This window comes from Scylla paramamosain, chromosome 31, assembly GCF_035594125.1.
Source record: "Scylla paramamosain isolate STU-SP2022 chromosome 31, ASM3559412v1, whole genome shotgun sequence".
Classification (NCBI taxonomy): Eukaryota; Metazoa; Arthropoda; class Malacostraca; order Decapoda; family Portunidae; genus Scylla; species Scylla paramamosain.
This window is the reverse complement of record NC_087181.1, coordinates 17,789,000-17,811,785: the sequence shown is the minus strand read 5'-3', so window position 1 is coordinate 17,811,785 and position 22,786 is coordinate 17,789,000. Positions and strand designations below refer to the sequence as shown.

The 22,786-nt window shown below is 43.1% G+C and overlaps 2 protein-coding genes across 10 annotated transcripts in view; one reads left to right on the top strand and one right to left on the bottom strand.

Annotated features, from left to right (window-relative positions):
* Positions 1-22,786, top strand: part of LOC135088776 (probable ubiquitin carboxyl-terminal hydrolase MINDY-4) — a 96,969-nt gene that overhangs the window by 36,541 nt on the left and 37,642 nt on the right. For 5 of the 7 annotated variants that reach the window (XM_063983788.1, XM_063983791.1, XM_063983787.1 and 2 more), the window contains one exon: positions 5,345-5,398. In XM_063983788.1, the coding sequence (XP_063839858.1) occupies positions 5,345-5,398 (54 nt within the window). Of the gene's footprint in view, positions 1-2,448; positions 3,424-5,344; positions 5,399-12,294; positions 12,514-22,786 lie in introns of those variants that run through there. The other 2 variants (XM_063983792.1, XM_063983794.1) reach the window with 2 other exon arrangements.
* LOC135088777 (collagen alpha-1(I) chain-like) overlaps positions 283-22,786 on the bottom strand; it is a 54,574-nt gene continuing 32,070 nt past the window's right edge. For 2 of the 3 annotated variants that reach the window (XM_063983796.1, XM_063983797.1), the window contains exons 3-14: positions 11,257-11,361; positions 10,877-10,974; positions 9,136-9,440; positions 8,733-8,910; positions 8,448-8,630; positions 8,222-8,343; positions 7,893-8,115; positions 7,664-7,798; positions 7,343-7,408; positions 6,560-6,682; positions 3,454-3,572; positions 283-2,329 (exon numbers count right to left, since the gene is read on the bottom strand). In XM_063983796.1, coding sequence (XP_063839866.1) covers positions 1,583-2,329; positions 3,454-3,572; positions 6,560-6,682; positions 7,343-7,408; positions 7,664-7,798; positions 7,893-8,115; positions 8,222-8,343; positions 8,448-8,630; positions 8,733-8,910; positions 9,136-9,440; positions 10,877-10,974; positions 11,257-11,361 — 2,404 coding nt within the window. In that variant the 3' untranslated portion in view covers positions 283-1,582. Of the gene's footprint in view, positions 2,330-3,453; positions 3,573-4,344; positions 4,903-6,559; positions 6,683-7,342; positions 7,409-7,663; positions 7,799-7,892; positions 8,116-8,221; positions 8,344-8,447; positions 8,631-8,732; positions 8,911-9,135; positions 9,441-10,876; positions 10,975-11,256; positions 11,362-22,786 lie in introns of those variants that run through there. The other variant, XM_063983798.1, reaches the window with a different exon arrangement.

The window sequence follows — 22,786 nt, the reverse complement described above, 5'->3', positions numbered from 1 at the left end:
AAACTAAATTCTTCACTATGAGAGCATAAGGAAACAGAGACACTGCAAAAGTAATTGACCTGCACCAGAAAGCTCCAGATATTTTCAAATGATATTTTAGACAGAATTTGATGCTATTAACACTTAAGTTTTTCATAGCTCTTTATGAAGCTAAAAACATCTTATGATAGTATATGGTACAGTACACATGTATCCATCTTCCTTAGCATTTTACTATATGGGATTTTCATTACACTGAAATATTTGGGTTGGACAGGCGTCGTTTGTGAAATAACACAATTATTTTTACAACCAATTATTTTATTAGTGGCAGACTTGACAGCATAATTTTGATGAGACTTCCTTTTCTCTAGAGCTCATAAGGCATCAGGAATAGAAAACATATCCTAAAAATATACTTGAAATGGAATAACAAACAGTTGAGAAAGTAGGAATGAATGAATGTTATTTGCATTTACAGCTTATAATCTAATTAAGTTAAGTGGCATTCCCCTAAAGAGTGTAGAAGTTTTACCCTAAACAGTTCCTCCCTAACATGTAAATAAACTAGAAATGTAGGATGACTGCCTGATTAGTGCAGGAGAGCAGCTAAGGGTCCTTTGGAATTGTGCAATGCTTAAACTTGACAGAGCCATTCATGTCTGTTTTAAATGAAGCAATAAGTGTTGTGTCTTGGCTCAGGCAGCACCACACATCCTGGACCATGGCTGTGAAGTAATGGCTGGTTGCTTTCAATCTCATATTTCTCAGTTCATTATCCGTTTTTCTTTGTGGACAAACTCATGGCATATTTAAGTGGGCAGGTTCACATGTAGCAAGGTTAACACAGTAACAGGTCAGTCTGATATAACCTTGACCCATGCAAGTACTGATCATTTCGACTTCATTGGCGGCTGGTGGCATGTCAAATTCTTGTTATTGTGAATGTCCTGCCCCATGTTTGAAGGCCAGCCATGCCCTCCCATGACTGCCCTTCGGATCAATGGGGACTGCCACGTGTATGCCTGATGGCTTCTTGCAGCTTCCCTTATTTCTTATGTTCTTAAGTTCAGTGTCTCAGTGTTGCATTGGCACTCCTGAGGGGATACTGGATCAACAAAACAGTGAAAGTGAATGATTTTAGAATGATAATAAAAAGGAAAACATTTAAACAAAATACAAGTTATGACAAAATCTAGTATAGTCATTATTTTACTTCAGAATAACAACAAAGCAAAGTCTATAAAAAGAAACCTACTATGAACATACTTGCATATTTTCTTAAGCTAAGTGTCTGAAGACAGCAAAATTGTTAAAGGCACTCAAGATTTCTATCCTGTATAGCTGCTGCTGTGGCTGTCTCTCAGTTGGTCCCTAAATGCTCACTTATAAGGATCCTGTATGAGCTGAGTGAGGCTTAAGAACAGAATGCACAAAATCAGGCATCATTTGAAAGCAAAGCCTGTGTGAAAGTTCAAGACAACACAGTATGAAGCATTGTAATATCTATCACATCAATTGTTACTGATCCATCTTGTCGGTCACTTTTGGATCTTTACAACCAGAGAAAATGTATATAAAAAAAAAGCTATAAGTGCAATAACTATATCCAAGTGACATCCTCCTTGCTAGATTTCCCCAGGAGGTAATCCAGGCCACGTCTGTACCGAAGACCAAATGCTTTAAGAGGGTGAAGGTTCTCTATCCTCCTATTATTGTATCTCCTTTCTCCTCTGTCGCCTTGCAGATCTTCCTGCTGCTGACCTGTGCTGGACTGAGGAGAATGAGAGAGTGGCATAGTTTCTCTCTCATGTGAATCTGTCTCTGCTATTACATTCTGTGCACTTTTCCTTCTCTTCATTGATAGTTTCCTTGACGTTCTCTGCTTCTGTCTCTTGCCACTCCGTTCCATGTGTTCAGAGTTCCCTTGTGTTCTGGCAGACTCCTGTGTTCCCTTCACTTCATTTGCAGCCACATGTTGTCTCTTCCTCCGTGTGTTGCCGCCGTAGTCATAGTAATAATCAATGGAGTCTCTGTTGTCTCCATAGTCTCCATAGTCGTACCTGTCCTCATACAAATAGTTTCTGTAGTCATAGTTGCCCTCGCCCTCCTCATACAAAGAGTCCTGAGTGGTTGTTCCCACCTCCACTCTTGAGGTGTCTGGTGCTGGCAACTCAACCTCCTCCCCTGCCACTGGTGGTGATGGGAGTGAGGAGGAGCTGCTGTCGTCGTCCTCTGCTCCTCCCCTGTCAAGCCCCTCGGAATAGGTCACTTGGGGTTGCAGAGAGACTGTGGGCTCTCTACCTCTCGGTGGCAGGGCAGAATTAACCAGTCCATTCAGTCGGTCCACCTAGGAGATAAGAACAGTAACTTTAGTACCTGAACCTTAGATCAAGAGTAATTTCATTAACCAGAGTAATTTGACTCCTAACCTTTTGACTGATAATGGCACATGTGATTTATTTTCAGGAACCCAAGGCTGTTTGACTCATCCAAGATGAGAAAACTTTGTTAGACACTCAATGTGAATGATAACTTTCAAAATTGTTATCTAAATTCATACTAGACTATAATACCAAGCTGAGAAGAAGCTGTAGCAACTTATTGGCTAAAGAAAATATAACACTTTTAATTTCTTAATCTAGAGAGTCCTACTGAGCAAATCCAAAATTATAGACATCCAAAAATTTAAACTGTCTCATCCTTCCTTTTGTTGTCTATGGTGTCTCTCAAAAATTATTCTCTAAACTTGTATGTACAATATTTTATTTAGCATAAGGGGAAGCCAAGTCAATGAAGGAGTTCAGGGGAAGAGAGGAAGACGTGGTGAGTTAGTAGTGGCAGGTGTTGAGATGTGCACACCTCAGCATGCCAAGCAGTGTGTGTGCCGAGGCAGATGGTGGACTAGAGCGTTCAAATTAAGATACATAGTCATGGAATCATGAAATAAAGAAATATAGATTTTTTTCTCATAAGTTAAAGGAATAAACCAACACAGACTTTTCAGTATTCCAAATAAAGATATACAGTCTAGAAACAGTTAAACAAAACAATAAATTAAAGTAAGTTTGCTAAGTTATATAAGTTCTCTGAAACTCTTAAGTGTACGTAACGGGTATGGTATGTGAGGTTACATGATTTTGATAAGGCCAAGTTCCAATATTCTTAAACTCTAAGGCAACTTATCTCTACTTCTTTCAACAGGCTCTAGTCAAAGCTGTAAGTGTTTTCAAGAGTGTTTTCATGATTCCAGGGATAGATTAATGAGGAATCTATATCATAAATAGGAAAAACACTAATGACAACCCAATTTACCATTTTTGGGGGCTTTTGAAAATTGTCATAATGAGAGAACATAGCATCTGAGAATAGACCCTAGATAAGATTAAATTATCAGTCTCACCGCGCATAACAAGCAGAGATACATTGGTAGGATGCTACAAACACACATACTATATAACATTTACGCCTCACCCGTCTCAAGAGGCCATCAGTCTGGCTGCTGTAGTTGGTCGTAGAGGCAGGCACATCTCCGGTTGGGTTGTACGGTGAGTCGGGGTAGCCATGCAGCTGCGTCCCACCACCAGTGTGACCTGAAGATAAAAGAGTGTGTACATATTTTGGATGAGGGAGAGACGGAAAGAGGAGGGAGAGAAATGCAAGTGAATCTCTCAGACAGCAACAAACTATACTATACTACTTATGACCTGAAGACGAGAGTGCTTTTATATTTTGGATGAGGGAGAGACAGGAAGAGGAGGAAGAGGAATGCAAGTGAATCTCTCAGACAGCAACAAACTAGGCTATATTAACTACAACCTGAAGACAAGAGAGTCCTTTTATATTTTGGATGAAAGAGACAGATTAACAGGAAAAGAAATACAAGTACCTCCAACTCTCACTTATGTTAACTGCGACACTGAAAGGAGACATAATTAACTTTGGAAATTTAAATGTGTGTGTGTGTGTGTGTGTGTGTGTGTGTGTGTCACTGCAATGAGAAGTTAAGACAGATTTTAAGAGAAATTAAACCCTTACTTTATATAGGTACTCATGAAATAATAGTAGCACAGTATTCTCTGGACTCTCAAACATTAGCTATCAGTAATTTAGCTAAAACATTCTGTAAATTATGCTTTTTGTCTACCATTTGTAGCCTTGACTTTTCATTGGTTATAGTTGACAGATGGATGTACTGTATGTAATAGAACATTGTCATTCTTGCAGATATCTGATGAAGTAATACAGTAATGGTTGATTTAAACTACAGGAGATATTACTGTACTACTAAACAAAAACTGATATCTTTTCCTTACCTTCAAAGATAAAGTACATAATATAATTGGTTAATATAATCTACTGATCCACGAAACAGACATTTATTACAAAGCATGCATACAGTTATTGGCAGTGAGTGGATTGATGGCATCTTGAATTATGAAGCTTATTAGTTGAGCACTGCAGGCAAACCAAACTCAAACAGGAAGAAACAACTCAAGACATTATGACTTTCTCAGTAGAATATTTGTGGTACAGAGTCAACATCACCACATGAAATGGATATTTTGTTACTTTTGGGACACTACAGATAACACTCGGCAGGTGTTGACTCGCCAGCAACACCGTGGCACCGTGATAGTGTGAGGGTGTTGTGTTTCAGTCTGGGTATTTGATTAAGGGTCTTCACACGATAAGCTACTGAACCATGGGAAGTGGTTCATTTAGTTGGTGGTGATGGTGGTGGTGGTGGTGGTGGTGGTGGTGGTGGTGGTGGTGGTGGTGGTGGTAGTGGTGGTGATGGTGTGGGTGTTCAGGTTGCCCCCACAGCGCTGCTCCCAACCTAGCTAGGCCTTTAGGTCCAGGGCCCCTCAGGAGGCAGCCAGTCCTCAATGAGTCTGAGGTAGTCTTTGCCCTGCCACTGGCCTGCAACACACAGGAGAGTGCAGTGTTAGTGGCAGCGGGAGCAGCCTGTGTGGTGGTGATCAGCATGTGGCTTACTTCAATGTTTAGTGTCACAGGTCATGAGGAGCTGAATGTATGGCCATTCCACATGTTGCTATGAAATTGTAGTTGTTTGATACCATAGATGTAGAGTGTATGTGTGTTTGACAATGCACTTTTATTGTCAGAAGATTTGGTCCCATCTTTTAAAACCAAATTATCACATTTTCTTCTAGATTCAGGACAGTGCTATCACACTTGATTACACTGATTTATTGATCTCTTGAAAACTGTGTGTGTGTGTGTGTGTGTGTGTGTGTGTGTATACAGGTGACATGCATGGTAATGTGTTGTGTTGTGTTGCAGGTATCATTGTAATATACACTGTGCAGGTATTGTTATTTTCATTCATTACCTCCTGAAGGGTCCCTGCAGAGGTGGACTGCCCAGAGGCTGCCAGGGGACCATCACTCCACAGGTTAGTGTCAGGTTAAGACAGGTTAGGCCAGGGCCAGGCTGAAGATGAGCCAGGTGAGCCCAGCACCACCTGAGGACTTACTAGTGGACAGTTCTGAGCTGCTTCTGTGTTATTCATTAGGATTTTTCTTATGGGGAAGATTTTATAGGTTGTGTACTGAGAATGTGATAGCATGCTGGTTAATGGAAGTTGCACTCTAGCATATCAAAATGTCAAGAGGAAGGTGATCTTGGTACTGGTCAACCCATCAAAAGACTTCATGTATTATTTCATTACATTGATCAGAACAGATACAAGAGACCCACCCATCATGGCCACACCATCCCTGCATCAACAACTGGACTCTGTTCATTCCTGCCTTGGACAACCACTCTCCCTCACTCCACAGACATCCCTTCTGCATCAAGCACTCCTCACTCTGCCCATCCATCCCACTGCTGGTCTTCCCTCAGCCTCACATCTCTCACACTACATCAAGGCACCTTCTTCAGTCTTCATCAGTAGCCTTATTCCACTCTCCAATAAGACCAGATCAGCATGACAGTCCATGCTCTGCTTCATCTGCCAACCCTGTATAACACCACTTCTGTTTCATATTTAAAATCATATACCATTTTAAGCTCTCCATCACATCCTGTATTACATTCATCAGACTACAAGCAAGCCAGTAAATTGATGTTTTTTTTCTATAGGTGCTCCATCAAATGATTAATAATTAGGCTCTGCTTGAAAAAAAAAGGTAATTTAGTGAGTATACATGCTTGTAATTTTGTTTACAAGTAAGATATGTAGTAAATTAAGTTGCATTGTCTGATAACATAAAACAGTAGAGCACAATCCATCACCAGAGTAACAACTCATGCACAAGTGACAGTCAGTCAAGGAACCACAGCACAGTTGTGGTCAGAAGCTGAATAACCTGCACTCCTTTCCATTGTATTAACCTTTTCCTTCATAACCAACTCTGATCTGCTAAGAATCCATCAGCGATCAGGTGCTGTAAAGAGACTGGCAGTAGATCACAGGACCAATGAAGGAAGAAAATGCTACACACAGGAAATGAGTGCACTGTGCAATATTACTTGACAAAGAATAAAACAAATATTATTAGCAGAGTACAACAGCAAGGGGATCACAAAGTAAAGGAACCCAAGTACTTACCAGAAATCCTTGCAACTTCACCCTCCAGGATGCTGACTCGAGCATCCATCAAGTTCATTTTTTCTTGGAGACTTTTAACTGTATGGAGCAGCTCCCCAATGGAGACCCCCTGGAAGTCCCCATCTGGAACAGGGAAACAGAGATCTTATATTGCATCATTCTTTTCAGGACTAAGGAAGCATGTCAACTAAGACTGACCCCTTATCCATATTTCTCAAACCACACTGCATACTAACCATGGATCAGTCTTTTGCATATGTGAGGTATTAGTAAAGTAATAGTGCTTGGTGGTGAGGAGGGAGTGTGGAAGCAGCTGAAGAAAAGTTGTTGGTAAAGGAGATACAGAGTGGCACTGAAAACTGAGAGAACTTCACGCATAAACAGAAATTTACACTTTGGAAGAAAGGAGAAAAAAAATAGCTGATTAAGATGTAGAGTAAAATGGAGAAATGAGAACTTCCTGCAGAAACTTCTTGCGCAGCACTGCAGCATCACCAGCTCAGCACAGCCAAGCCTCAACCAAGCCTTAATCCAGCTTCAATCAAGCCTAAACCCAGCCCAGAGCAGCCTTAATTCAGCCTCAGCCAAGCCCAAACCCATTTAAACCCAGCCCAGAGTAGCCTTAATCCTGCCTCAGCCAAGCCTCAGCCCACCCCAGAGCAACCTTAATCCAGCCTTAGCTAAGCCCAGAGCAGCCTCAAAGAGAGAGAGAGAGAGAGAGAGAGAGGGGGGGAAGGGATTGTTCTCTCCCACAACATCTGTCCTCCCTGCCACACCACTCACCTCGAGAGCCTTGTTGGATCCCAGCAGACTCTCTGTCCCCTCTGATGCCTGGACTTCCTGGCTCACCTGCAAGAGGAAATACCACAACAGGCAGTCAGTAAATGTAACCATGCATGTGTGAAGTGTGTGTGTGTGTGTGTGTGTGTGTGTGTGTGTGTGTGTGTGTGTGTGTGTGTGTGTGTGTGTGTGTGTGTGTGTGTGTCCCACATGGTACTTGGAAAAGTGGCACTGGAAAAGATGCCATCAAGTACCACAACAGTACCCAAATATTACAAGTTTGTGACATACACAACATTAAGAACATGACCTCAGTGATCTGACCTTTAGCACCCTTGGGTCCCGGCGGCCCCGGGCGACCCCGAGGCAGGGGAAGGCCTGGAGCATCAAGTGGATATTCATCATCATCAATATGAAGGCCATCACCGCTGCCCTGATATGCTGCCTCAGGGTATTCATCTGCAGGAGTTTGTTGTGTTACCTTGTGTCAGCACAGAACATGGCAACACAAACACTAACAACTTGAGAGGATCAAGATGAATGATGAACTTACCATAGTAGTTGCCCAGACCCCATGGCACAGATCCCTGATGTGCTGATGGTCCTGGAGGTCCAGGGGGACCAGGGGGACCAGGGACACCTTGAGGTCCTACAGGGCCAATATCTCCTCGCTGTCCTGGTCTACCAGTTGGTCCTGGTGGTCCCAGAGGGCCAATCTCCCCCTTGGGTCCAGGCAGGCCCTGGTTGCCAGCAATGCCATTAAGCCCCGGGTCACCCTGTGAGTAGGAAGAAAAGTCCCGTGGCAGCAGTGGGCAGTGCAGGGCAACACTTTACCTCAGAGAAAATCACCACAATACATGCAGGGAATGATCGTCCTCCCACCTTGGGTCCTGGTGCTCCTTGCAGCCCCACAGGCCCTGGCAGCCCATTTGAACCTCTTTCTCCAGGCAGTCCGTCCAGCCCACGGTCACCCTTGGGTCCTGGCAAGCCCACTCCTGGTAGTCCTGTGCACAGAAGGAGAGGTTGGAGGGAACCATTTGTGTGAAGCATCAACAGCCACTGTATAAGACAGCATGCAGTCTCCTGTGCCTCCTGTCATAACACTCACCTTGTGGGCCTGTGGGTCCCTGAGGTCCAGGGGGACCTGGCTCGCCTGGGCGGCCTGGCAGTCCCGCTGGCCCTGGCCTGCCCGCCACACCAGGCTCACCACGGATGCCAGGCACACCGGGAGCACCAGGCTGGCCAGGTAAGCCAGGGATGTAGTTGGGTTGGCCATCCTGCTGCCTGTCACCTGTGGGAACACTATCGTCACCAACAGACAGCTGCCAGCAAGACTACTGTAACCTGGAGTCACAGAATTGTATCTCCACACTCATTATTTGTCTCTTCTCACCTGAAGTACTCGTTACCAAGCCAGGGAGTCCTGGTGGTCCTGCTGGCCCTTGTGGTCCAGGGGGCCCTTGGGGCCCTGGGCTTCCATCCTGACCATTGACACCAGGGATGCCATCGATGCCAGGGATGCCTTGAGGTCCGGGAGGGCAGGAACACTGATCTGGACTGGAGTCTCTCACCTGTGATCAAGGCAGCACCTGTTATAATGTGACTGTATGATCCACATCCCTGCCTGCCCTGTGCCTATCCCTATCCTTGGCCTTGAATATCACTCTTCCTGCAAGTAAGCACCAGTGTGTCATATAAAAAGATGGCAAGTCGGACTTATGGTGAAGGGGAAAACACCACTCCACCAACAGGGGCTTTTGAGCACCTTCCATCGGCAGGTCCACGCCGTCACTTACCTCATAGGTTTCTTCAGGGAGAACTTCATTCCCGCCACGCCTCCCACTGACACGCCTGTCACTTCCACGCCCTCGATGTCTGCTGGAATTCCTGTTGTTGCGTCCTCTGTTGCTGCCTCGTCCGCGTCCCCGCCCACGCTTCCCATTGAGGGGATGGTCCTGGACATGGGAGGTGTCTGGAAGGCCCATCTGGATCACTGGGTTCTGCAGGGGCGGGAGTGACACAGATGGCGACCTCAGCAATTTGGCCTCCAGTGTGCGGACCCGAGACTCGAGGTGCTGGATTTGTGTGCAGTTGAAGCATCCTGTGGGCAGTACACAGTGTGCATGTCACCAGCCCATCCCACCCACCCTTCCCTCTCACCTCCATTTCAACAAGAATGGAAGGAAGGCAAATGGGATCTACAAGAATACACTTTCAGTACAAGCAAAATCGTGAAACATGAAAGAAAAAAAAAATCGAGTAATGTAGAACAGGCAGAACTTATACAAGCAAAATTGAACTGAACAATAGAAAATATACACACGTAATCCCCAGGAGAATGCATGAAAGAAAGGAAAAAATCCGTCATTATAATTATATATATATATATATATATATATATATATATATATATATATATATATATATATATATATATATATATATATATATATATATATATAAAGCGCTTGTCATATTAAAACGTATTTCCTTCGACTTTCCATCTTTCGATATAGGACGCCACAGCTTTCAAGGCCAAGGCTAAAGATGCTTTCTCTTGGTCTTGCCAGACTCCCTCAAGCACACACACTGTCAGCCCGCAGTTTGATCTCCTCCTTCCAGTGTTGTCGAGTTCCTCAGCAACAATGGCGGAGTTGTTCATGAGTGATGGTTTGTTCTCTAGCGATACTGACGCCACGCTATTGTTAACTGTACACGTGAAACAACTCAAAACAAAGAAGACTGGAGAAAAGTGGCTCGCACGAAGAACATAGCTGAGTGATGCAAACGTACCACTACACTTGACGTGGTGTTGGTTACTTGACGCGATGAAGTTGGTGTGAGGCTCAAATTACATACATCTTATCCTGCAACGCGCAAAACAATCAAAACAATGCGTGGACCTGTTCAGCCGCTTCCACTTTCCACCCTTAAATTCCCATGAACCTTAATTTTATGAATCGATAATAAACTTGTATTTTAAAGGTATTTATGATTTGAGATGTAACAATCTGGTCAGAACACAACCCAGCGCCGCCTTTGACCTTTGCCTCTGACCAAGGAACGTAGCCTACAGCATCCTTGCCCTCGACTGTGTACCCTTCCTAATGACTCGCGCAATAACTCGGCGTCTGACAGTAGAGGGTGTTGTACGCTGTCGCTCTTTGTAGGAATAGAAAATTCGACGGTACAAGTGATAGTGTGATAAGGCCTCTGGAGGATGAGACACCCGTGAATATTTGAAGAACAGGACCCATATTTTGAACCCTTTTTTTTTTCTCGTATAAGGAATATTTTAAAAAGCCACAGAGACGATTAGTCGGGTTTTCATGAGTTTCCTTCCGATTGATGATACATAATCCTAGTTGAACTATCAGTAGAACCATAAAAACACTCTTGAAATGTCCAATAACATCCTCTATAGAGCCTTATAAAAGTAGTCGAGATAAGACGCTGAAGAGTTTGAAAATGGAGAAGCTCATTCATCTTCATCTTATTGTTATCTGAAGTGTTTGAAAATGCAGTGGCTGGTCTTACTGTTATCACAGTTGTCGCCGTGGAAGCCTGGACAGCAGCCGTACGCCGTCTCCTGCACCTCCCTGAACGTGATGGAGTAGTGGGGCCGCGTCATCGTCCTGTTGTGAGGGAGGAAGTGGTGATTTGGTGGCGTGATAGAAAGGGAGTGACGAAATTGTGGAATTAACTGATCCTGTCTTTATTCATAAGGTATAATACAACAATAACAACAACAACAACAACTACTACTACTACTACTACTACTACTACTACTACTACTACTACTACTACTACTACGAACATAAGAAAAGGGAAGCTGCAAGGAACCATGAGACTTACGAGTACATGTCTTTTTTGACAATTTTTGACAATTGAGGGAAAGAAAAGTTATCAGTACTTACATTAATCTGCTCCTCTGGCCGACAGCGACGCGCCCTGTGTATGTCTCCGTCCCGTTGAGCACCTTGCAGGACACCATCTTGCTCACCGTGTAGGGACAGAAGTTCCTGCAGGGAAAGGAGCGAAATATTGTTTGAAAATAGTTGTTAAAAGGAAACGTCAACGATGCAGAAAGTCCAGTGAACAACCTACACTACAATACATACATATGCCAAGGCTCTCTCCACCAAAGAGTAGCCACGATAAGGCGCACAACTTTCTCATTTACACTCTTCCTTCCCTCTCCTTCCTCCATTCGTTCCTTCACTCCAACCTCACTTCCATAATGTTACCTTCATCAGCCCCTTACATCCCTATGCCTAACTCCTCCTCCTCCTCCTCCTCCTCCTCCTCCTCCTCTCCTTTCCCCTTTCCCTCCCCCTTCCCTGGGTCCCTTGCGACAATAGGCCTCATAAGGAAGGCTTGAGTGGTACTGATGGCCGCCAGCACCCAGCCAGCTCTCATTATGGAGCATTGAGGCTGTAAAGAGGCTCGAGTGGGCTATGTATAACTTCCCAGGCGGTCGAGGAGTCTATCGAGTTTCACAGAGGATCGAGGAGTAGGTCTAAATTCATCAGAGCCCCATCAAAGACCGAGTTAGGTTGTTTAGGTTCGTAAGTAATCCTGCTTAATTTTATGAAGGTTCGAGCAACACTGAAGCAAGCAGAGATTGATTTGTAATTGATCCATAAATTAGTCATTTTGTTACCCACGTCCATAAAGTATGATTTATTTTTATTGTAAGACCGTTGTGGTGCTGTGGTATTGCGTTCGTATTGGTGTTCGTTATGGTTGTGATGCAACATAATTGATATTAGTAGTTATAATAGCAGTAGTACTAGTAATACAGCTGTTAGAAAAAAATAAAAACACCACTGTCGCCCCTGCATTACGCACCCAAAGAAGAAAATAATTAAATGGAGGAATCGCATCAGTCGACACGTTTTCCGTGCGCCGCTACTGCACGCCCTCCAGTCCCTCACTCATACCATCATTCACAGGCACTCGCTGACTCAAGGAACTGTATGAAAATATGTCACGGAGAGAGGAGGAAGGGGAAGATGTAGAAGGAAGGAGAGAGAAGACGACCAAGGAGGAAGAGGAGAATATAGGCTTTCTTCCTTTGTTTTCCTCCCTACGTTAGTTCATTCTAACTTCCCTACCAACACAAAGGAAGATCATTCAGCATCAGATCCGTTGGCCCTCTCGAGCCAGTTTGTGATAAACTACACTCTAATTTCTCTCTCTCTCTCTCTCTCTCTCTCTCTCTCTCTCTCTCTCTCTCTCTCTCTCTCTCTCTCTCTCTCTCTCTCTCTCTCTCTCTCTCTCTCTCTCTCTCTCTCTCTCACACACACAAATGTTCACTAGTGTTGTTTATTATCCCTTATTCTCTTGTCTCAGAGAGAGAGAGAGAGAGAGAGAGAGAGGTCACTGAGATCTTTGTTGTCAAGGTCAATCGAGTGTGGTCCCGAGTAGAGAGAGAAAGAGAAAGAGAGAGGCCTTGCTTGGTGCAAAGAAAACAATTGGTCCTCTTCATTCTCTCTCTCTCTCTCTCTCTCTCTCTCTCTCTCTCTCTCTCTCTCTCTCTCTCTCTCTCTCTCCTCTCTCTCTCTCTCTCTCTCTCACTTCCTACTTTCCTAACAAGGAGAGAGAGAGACCCCCTTGCTCTCCCCTCTTCCCAGTCTCTCTTGTTCATTAACCTCTGCCCTGGTATTGATGGGGATCATGTCTCCTGTTGACCTTGCGACCCTCGTGCGGGAGGCGAGTTCAGCAAGGGTCAGAGAGAGAGAGAGAGAGAGAGAGAGAGAGAGAGAGAGAGAGAGAGAGAGAGGAGAGAGAGGAGAGAGAGAGAGAGAGAGAGATAACATTATGGTAATTGAATCAAAGGTTATTTGTGCTTTATTATCAAGAGAACTTGAATATTGACTTAACTTTAAAAATACAATATGATGGTTTTTATAGAACTGTAGAAATAAAAAGAACAAAAAGTAAACAATGAAAAATTTAAGAATATGAAAACTACACACACACACACACACACACACACACACACACACACACACACACACACACACACACACACACACACACACACACACACCGTTACATTGGTACCGTACATTGCACACGCCCACCACCACTACCACCACCACTAACAACAACAACAACAACAACAAACAGGAGCAAACAGTCTCGTATGGGGCAATAGGTCTGCTGGTGGTGGTGGTAGTGGTTGTGGTGGGTGGTGGTGGTGGTGATGATAATGATAATGATGCCTTTTTCCTTTTCTTTTTATTTTCTTTGTGTTCCTTTGTGTTGTTTTGGTGTTCCTTTGTTCACTGATCAGGAGGACAGACACAATAAATATTTTTTCCCCTCCTGTCATTCTTTGCTTAAACTTAAGTGGAAGATGGCCGCCACTTGCTTGCTCCTTGACCTTCACTCGTGCTGCAGTGCCTTCCTCCTCCTCCTCCTCCTCCTCCTCCTCCTCCTTCTCCTCCTCCGTCCACCTATTCCTACATCACTTCTCTGTATCTCTCCTCTTGTATGCATCTCTCTCGTCCTTCATCTTTCCTTTCTCTCTCTCTCTCTCTCTCTATCTCTCTCTCTCTCTCTCTCTCTCTCTCTCTCTCTCTCTCTCTCTCTCTCTCTCTCTCTCTCTCTCTCTCTCTCTCTCTCTCTCTCTCTCTCTCTCTCTCTCTCTCTCTCTCTCTCTCTCTCTGCAACGGACACCGTCATGTATACATCTCCAACCGTCTGTCTTCCTCCCTGTAAGGACAAATGAAACGATAACACACACAATTAAACAAAAACAGACAAACGGAAAATGACAGATCAACACACACACACACACACACACACACACACACACACACACACACACCTTCTCCATATTTTTTTCCCTACATCAAGGAAAGTTCTAGATTGTCATATACTAAATTTCTCTGTATTAATTTACGTAATAAGGAAGGAAAATAATCAACATTGAAAAATAGTAAATAAATAGCCTTGTTTTTATTTATTTTTTTTCCGCAAGTGTTTCCGTTCTTGTACATTTCGTCATGAAATTAAATTGATCATACAGGAAAGAGCACACATTTATACACGCAAACACGCATACATACATACATACATACATACAAACATATAAATCGCTTGAAAAAATAAAATAAAAAAAAAGTAAGATCAAAATATGAGCCGCTGAAATTTTATGTAATCCATAGATAAAAAAAAGTATCTTACTCACTCACTCACTCAATCATTTACTTTCTCAATCAGCTTTTCATTTACTCATTCACTCACACATTCACTCACTTAATCAATTACTTATCCATTCATTCGGTCGGTCACTCAATCATTTATACATTCACTCGCTCGGTCACTCAATCACTTACTCAGTCAGTCACTCCCTCATTCACCCAGTCACCCCCAGCGGCGTCATATCCAGCGTTATTTTATTCCCGCCCAGAGTTCAAATATCAAGTCAGCCAACACAATGTAATGATCACCTTTCCCTTACCTTGGCGCTTGAAACCTTTAGAATTCAGGTCAGTTTCACGCAGATTTAATAATAACACCCAACAATTAATAACCAAACTTAAAACAACCCAAGTTCCGTTATGCTGTATCCTGTCAGGGCTTTGGTAACTAATAGCAATATAACGCTGGATAGTTTCAGTAAATAAAAATAAAGCTACAGGCACTAAAGTATTTGAAACACTCGATCTTATGTCCCCCTAGTGGTCTCTTCCAGCACACTAAATCCTAACACTGCCATTTTATTAAGCTCGAGAGGCCAAACAAGTCAAAAGGTTAATTGTCTAGGTGCTTGAACCCGCATACAATTCAATTTTATCCCCCTCCGTGCTATACTGCCTCCCCTTCACCCCCTTCATCCCCTTCGTCAGGATATTATGAGTGCCGCTCCAACTCAAGGCGAGGCACAAGGAGCGCCTCTCGTCACCTCAGGAGTCATAACCTTGTATGGCGGCGGACGGGCGGGCGGGAGGGCGGCTGGAGAGGAGTATGAGGCGGCGAGACAGGGCCGGGTGGCTTGAGGGTGGACTGGGTGCGTGGGCGGGCAGACTGGATGGCTATGGTGGTGGTGGGCGGGAAGGCGGATGAGAAGACGGGATGTAAGGTTGAGTGGCGGGTGTGTGTGTGGGCGGAGGGAGGAGATGCGTGATGTGTGGAGGGATGGAGGCACGAGTAAGGAGAATAAAGGGCAGCAAGGCGACAGGTAGTGAGGCAGGCAGGGTGGAGGGCATGGAATATATGTCAAAAAGAACCAAAAGGACAGTACGTAGGTAGAGAGGCAGACGGGCGGCGGGGCAAGCAAAAATGTTAATGGGCATGAGCGCGAGAGATGGCTGAGCGGGCGGCAAGAGGAATCAAGAGGCAAGGAAGATGAAAGAAGACTTTAAAAGGACTTGATAACACCACATTATGTCCACCTACTGACTTCCTGACCTTGATAACCGGGCGAGCTGGAAGAGTAACACTTAACAGGAAGGAGCGGGAGTTACAAGAAATATCAGTTAAAAGGAAAGGGGAAGTTATGATGAAAATGATGGAGCAATGGACGAGAAAACAGGTGATAGGTAGAGAAGAGGAGATAAAATAGATAGAAGCAACAGGTAACAAGGAACGAAAAAACAAGTAATAGGGAAAGAAAGGGAGTATAGAATGTTAGAAACGAGAGGTACAAGAAATATAAGTAAAAGGAGAGGCAAATTACAGCTGAGTTAGTAGGAACAAGGGACGAAAAAACAAGTAATAGGCAAAATGTTAGACGAGAAAGTTTAAAGAAATATAAAGAAAGGAAAACTACAAGTAACAAGAAACAGGTGACGCGAAACAGGTAAACACAACGAAGGAAACAATAACTACAGAAAAGGACAATAAAATAGATGGAAACGAGAAGTACAAGAAACGTAACGAAGACAAATAAGTAAACGAGTAGAGGCGAGAGACAAAAGAAAAACAAACGAACAAGAAAACGTTACAAATGAGAAGTGAGAACGATAACATGAATAAAGAAAGAAGTACAAGAAATATAGTAAAAACAAAGACAAATTACATATAAGCAGGTAGAGGCGAGGGTCGAAGAACACGAGAAGGAGGAAAGGACGATGCAAGACAAACAAGAGAAAAGAATGAAATATAACCTACGGCTCCCTCTCCCCTGCCCTCCGTACCTCGCTACCCCCTCCGTCAGTATATCGCGGGCTGTCACCGGGCACAAATACAGGTTAACGAGCCGGGGAAGTTGTGTACAGGTGTTAGATGTTACGTGTTAGTCAGGTGTACCTCGCTACGCCTCTTGTGGTTCATTTTGTTCCGTTTTCTTTCGTTCTTACTGTATGGAGCTGTGTAATATGTTGATTCTCTCTCTCTCTCTCTCTCTCTCTCTCTCTCTCTCTCTCTCTCTCTCTCTCTCTCTCTCTCTCTCTCTCTCAACGGTTTACAAGTTAGTTTAGTTAGTCTGGCATTGAAGCGAATAATGATGATGATGATGATGATGATGATGATGGAAGTAGTGGCAGTTGTAGTATTAGTAGAAGCAACAGCAGTCGTAGTTTTATTATTACTATTATTATTAGTAGTAGTAGTAGTTGTTGTTGTTGTTATAAAAATATTAATTGTAATGATACTACTACTACTACTACTACTACTACTACTACTAATAATAATAATAATAATAATAATAATAATGACGTGATAAGGAAAAAAAAGAAAAAAAAACTCAAGTAGAGAGACGGAAGAACAAAAATAAATCACCTTTTTCCTTATGAGAAGTGGCTATAAATAGAGAGAGAGAGAGAGAGAGAGAGAGAGAGAGAGAGAGAGAGAGAGAGAGAGAGAGAGAGAGAGAGAGAGAGAGAGAGAGAGAGTAGAGAGTAGAGAATTATCAATAAGCCCACTTGAAGAAAAGAAAGAGAGAGAGAGAGAGAGAGAGAGAGAGAGAGAGAGAGAGAGAGAGAGAGAGAGAGAAAGCGTGTCTGCGGAATTAAGTTAAGGACATTTATGGCAACGAGTGGGTATTGTCCAGTCACAGAGAGGAGGGAAAGAATTAATGTTACCTGCATGTGAAGGGAAGGGGGGAGGGGCAGGGAGGGGCGGGGGTGAGGGGTGAGGGGTAGAGAAAGGGTCGTGATGGGTGTAGAAAGGTCGCAGGGGAATGTCAAGAGGGGTGATTAGGGGAGGTAGGGTGGAGTGAGGGGGAGGGAAGGGATGAAGGAGGGTGAAGGGTGACGAAGGAAGGAAGGTAGGGTGAGGTGATGGAGGGGAGGGTGAAGGGTGACGAAGGTAGGAAAGGGAGGGTTGTGAATGTGTGGGAGAGAGAGAGAGAGAGAGAGAGAGAGAGAGAGAGAGAGAGAGAGAGAGAGATACAATAACTTCATCCTAAACATTTAATGATTTGTCAGATAAAGACGATAAATTTTCTTCATTTCCATAAGTCTTTCTTCATTCCTTCTCTTTTTTTTTCTTTTTCCTTTATTCCTCAACAAAATAGCTTTCTTTTTCGAACCAAACTTTTATTTTCTCCTTTTCGCGTATGTAAATTTTTCCACATGGATTAACAAAGCATCAAATTCCCTTTATCCTCGCATTTTTACCACCAATTTTTTCGGTCCCATATTTTTTGCCCTTTTTGGCCTCCCCTTTTGAATCCTGTACCCGATTTTCCGCCTGAATTGCCTCGGATTATATTGACACAGCTAAGGATTACAAGAACATAAGGGGAATCCGATCCCTACACCAATCCTTGAAGGGTATTCACTTACACGACAGGAGGAGAAGAAAAGACCTGTTAAAAATGGTGAATAATATTGAAAAATAGAAGCTTCCACTTGTGCAGGCCAGAAAGTTGAATGGTGAACAGATTGGCAGGGAAGATAGGTAGGGAAGTAGATAAAGGGATAGTTAGATAGACAGGTAGATAGAACATAAGAACGTAGGTAAGAAAATAAGGGAAGCTGTAATAAGGCCTACTCGTGGCAGTCCCTGTAATAGATAGATAGATAGATAGATAGGTAGATAGATAGGCAGGTAGGTACGTAGAGGGATGGACTGATGGATAAAATATAGATAGGAAGATAGAGGAATGGATGGACGGATAGATATAAACATAGATAGAGAGATAAATAGATAGATAAACAGATTAAAAAAGTTATGACATAATCAAGAATCACCGTCGTCTTTATAGATAATAGACAAATAGTAGACAGATAGACAGACAGACAGATAGATAAAGACAGACCCATCACTAACCCTCTCCTGTCACCACCACCACTCTGACAGACACACAGGCAGACAGGCAGCCTTGTTCCACCTCAGGACCCACGGAGAAATGAGACACGAGAGCATTGCAACTTCATCTGTCTTGGTCACGTCATGTCCTTACATCAAAATACCGCGTCTTGTAATGCCCGTGGGAAGATGACGCACACACACACACACACACACATACACACACATACATTCTCTCTCTCTTCCTCTCTCTCTCTCTCTCTCTATCTATCTATCTCTATCTCTCTATCTATCTATCTATCTGAAAAACGAAAATAAGAGACGAAGTGAAACAGAATATTATGAGAATGAAGAAAACGAAGAAGAAATAACATATACCACCACTAGCCTCCTCCTCCTCCTCCTCCTCCTCCTCCTCCTCCTCCTCCTTCTCCTCCTGGCTGAGATGCGTAAACAACCATGACTAATTAAGCTAAAAATGCAAATTGCGGCCGTAAAACTTAGACAATACACATTTTACTCTTGGCGGGTGTGAATTATTTCAAAATGCTGTGCTCGAGGGTGTGAGATATGAGAGAGAGAGAGAGAGAGAGAGAGAGAGAGAGAGAGAGAGAGAGAGAGAGAGAGAGAGAGAGAGAGAGGGTGTTGCTGTGACGTCATGATGAATTTTACACGGGGAGAGAGAGAGAGAAAGAGAGAGGGAGAGAGAGAGAGAGAGTACTCCAGCATCCGGTTCCCATCACCTCTCTCATCTTTTCCTTTCTCTCTCTCTCTCTCTCTCTCTCTCTCTCTCTCTCTCTCTCTCTCTCTCTCTCTCTCTCTCTCTCTCTCTCTCTCTCTCTCTCCTTCTCCCTTTTTCTCTGGTACTGTCCTTTGTTCCTTCATTTCTTCATGTTACCACTTTTTCCTTCTCTACTTGACTCATGCACCTCCCTCCTCTTCTCTCGCTACCCTTCTCCCTTCCCTCCTCCCTCACCTCCTTTCACTCTTACTGCCTTCCTTCCCTCCCTGCCTCCCTGTCACATCACGTTCTAGACTTAAAAATAATATCAGCCTTTCTCTCTAAGGCAACATGGGTTAGGTTACCTCAGACGGGAAGCGTTTATCTTAAGCTGGGAAGAGACAGGGACACGAAAGGACAGTAAAAAGAGATAGGTAGGCGTTTAGACAAGGAGAATGGTAGTTGAGTAGGCGGAAGGATAAGCAGACAGGAGGATAGACAGAAATGTAGGGGTGTAGGGGAGTAAGTAAACAAGAGGCAAATAGATAAGATAGACAGATAGGCAAGGATAGGAGCAAACAGTTAGACAGGTGGGATAGATAAATAAATAAGCAAATAGAAAGCTAATAGACAAAATAGGCAGACAGACAGGCAAGGATATAAACAGACAGGAAGGCAAGGATAAGACAGAAGAGTAGAAGAATGTTAAATAAGCTAGTAAATAGATGGACAGAAATGCAGACAAGAAAGTTTGGATTTAGACAAAGACCAACAGACACGGAGGCAGGAGTGTAGCCCAAAAGACTATAGACAGGTAGACAGACGAGCAGGTAGGAGGATAGATAGAAAGACAGACAGGAAGGAGGACATAAGGACAAACAGGTAAGCAAACAATGGCTAACAGACAGTAGGAATGTAAACAAACAGGCAAAAAAGACAGGAAGACAGGTAGAGTTTAGAAAGACATGCAAGGAGACAGACACGTGGACAGAAAGGCAGAGTAGTGGCAAACAGATGGTTGAACAAAGAGGTAGATAAATAGAGAGCCATTCATTTGCCTTGTATTATTATTCCTTTGTAATCAGAAGTGAAATCTCCAATAACTTATTATTTTCATGAAAACAGATGTAATGTATCCAGTGTTAAATAGTAAATTATTGAACATTTCGCTTCTGATTATAAAGTAATAAGAGTATAAGGCACAAGCACCGTAATAAAGAGAGAAATTCAAACAAGACAAAAAAATCAAACAGGTTAGAAAAAAAAATAAAAAACAAAAGAGAGAAAATTCAAACAGGAAGAGAAAATTAATTCATACAGGAAGAAAAAATCAAACAGGGAGAGAAAAATTGAAACAGGAAGAAGGAAATTCAGACAGAAAGAGAAAAATTCAAACGAAAAGAGAAAAATTCAAACAAAGAGAAAAATTCAAACAGGAAGAGAAAAATTCAAACAAAAAGAGAAAAATTCAAACTGAAACAGAAAAATTCAAACAGGAACAAAAAAATTCAAACAGGAACAGAAAAATTCAAACGAAAAGAGAAAAATTCAAACAAAGAGAAAAATTCAAAAGAGAAAAATTCAAACAAGAGAAAGAAAAATTCAAACAAGAAGAATAAAATCAAACAGGAAGAAAAAGATCACATAAGAGAGACAAGAATTCAAACAGGAAGAGAAAAATTAAAACAAAAGAATTCAAACAGGACAAAAAAAAATTCAAACGAGACAAATTCAAACAAAGAGAGAGAGAGAGAGAGAGAGAGAGAGAGAGAGAGAGAGAGAGAGAGAGAGAGAGAGAGAGATAAAGACGAATTCAAACAAGAACAAAGAGAGAAGTAAGGAAGAAAGAAACTCACTCATTTTTAAATCGTACACCCCACATGAAGACCTATACAAGCAAAATCTGGCCTTGCATTCCTCACACCACTTCTACGATGCAGGTTGTGTGTGTGTGTGTGTGTGTGTGTGTGTGTGTGTGTGTGCGTGATGATAATGATGACGATGATCCTCAGTACCAAAGATGGACCACCTCCCCCACACTACTCAACCAAGGCCGCCACATAGAGCTGCATAATGGCACTGTTATCTGAGGCACTTGTTAATGGCACGAGGCGAGAGTGTGGTGGTGGTGGTGGTGGTGGTGGTGGTGGTGGTAGTGGTGGGCATTTTCGTTCATGATCAAATTTAGATTAAAAAAAAAGTATAAGCATTCCTATTTAAAATTTCCTTCTTTAATATTGTCTAGTTGTCTGGCTAGATGAATGAATGGCTGACTGACTGACTGGCTAGCGCTCTAACTGGCTGGTTGACTGACTGACTGACTGGATGACTGACTAAATGGCTTACTGGCTTACTGGCTGACTGACTGGCTGACTGGCTTACTGGCTGACTGACTGGCTGGTTGGTTAGCTGGCTTGCTGGTTGACTGGCTGGCTGGCTGGTTAGCTGGCTGGCTGGTTGGTTAGCTGGCTGGCTGGCTGGCTAGCTGGTTGGTTAGCTGGCTGGCTGGCTGGCTGGTTAGCTGGCTGGCTGGTTAGCTGGCTGGCTGGTTAGCTGGCTGGTTGGTTAGCTGGCTGGCTGGCTGGCTGGTTGGCTGGCTGGCTGGTTAGCTGGCTGGCTGGCTGGTTGGTTAGCTGGCTGGCTGGTTTGTTAGCTGGCTGGCTGGCTGGCTGGTTGGTTAGCTGGCTGGCTGGCTGGTTGGTTAGCTGGCTGGCTGGCTGGTTGGCTGGCTGACTGGCTGGCTGACTGGCTGGCTGGCTATTACATGTATTTATCTGTTACTGTATGTCTGTCGCGTTTTTTTATTTTCGCATTACAGAAACCGGCTTTGATGATTGAAAATAAGTTGTTTTTATCGCGATATTGTCGATAAATCCTGCTAGAAAAAATAATAATAAAAAAATGATAATAACAATAACGATAAAAACAGTAAGATTTGAAAAAAAAAATCGCATCTATCAAAACCTATGAACTAAAATAACTATGATTCAAGAGGCAGAGTGGAGAGAGAGAGAGAGAGAGAGAGAGAGAGAGAGAGAGAGAGAGAGAGAGAGAGAGAGAGAGAGAGAGAGAGAGAGAGAGAGAGGACGCTAAATGCCAAATGTAATACCATAAAGATGACGTGATGATAATGGTGATGATGATGATGATGATGATGATGATGATGATGATGAAGTGTGTGCGTGTATGTGGGTATTTGTGAGATGAGTCAGCAGAAAGTAAACATAATGAAGGTATAATGTGTCTGAAGGGAAAAAAATACATAATGAGAATAATAAAAAGAAGAACAAGAAGAAGATGATGATGATGAATGGTGTACAAGGAATTCATATGCTTAAGGTCTCTCTCTCTCTCTCTCTCTCTCTCTCTCTCTCTCTCTCTCTCTCTCTCTCTCTCTCTCTCTCTCTCTCTCTCTCTACTTTTTTTTTATATTGCAGATTAAATAGGAAATACGATAAAACCTAATCAGTCTAATACATTTATAGCAAAAGTGTGTGTGTGTGTGTGTGTGTGTGTGT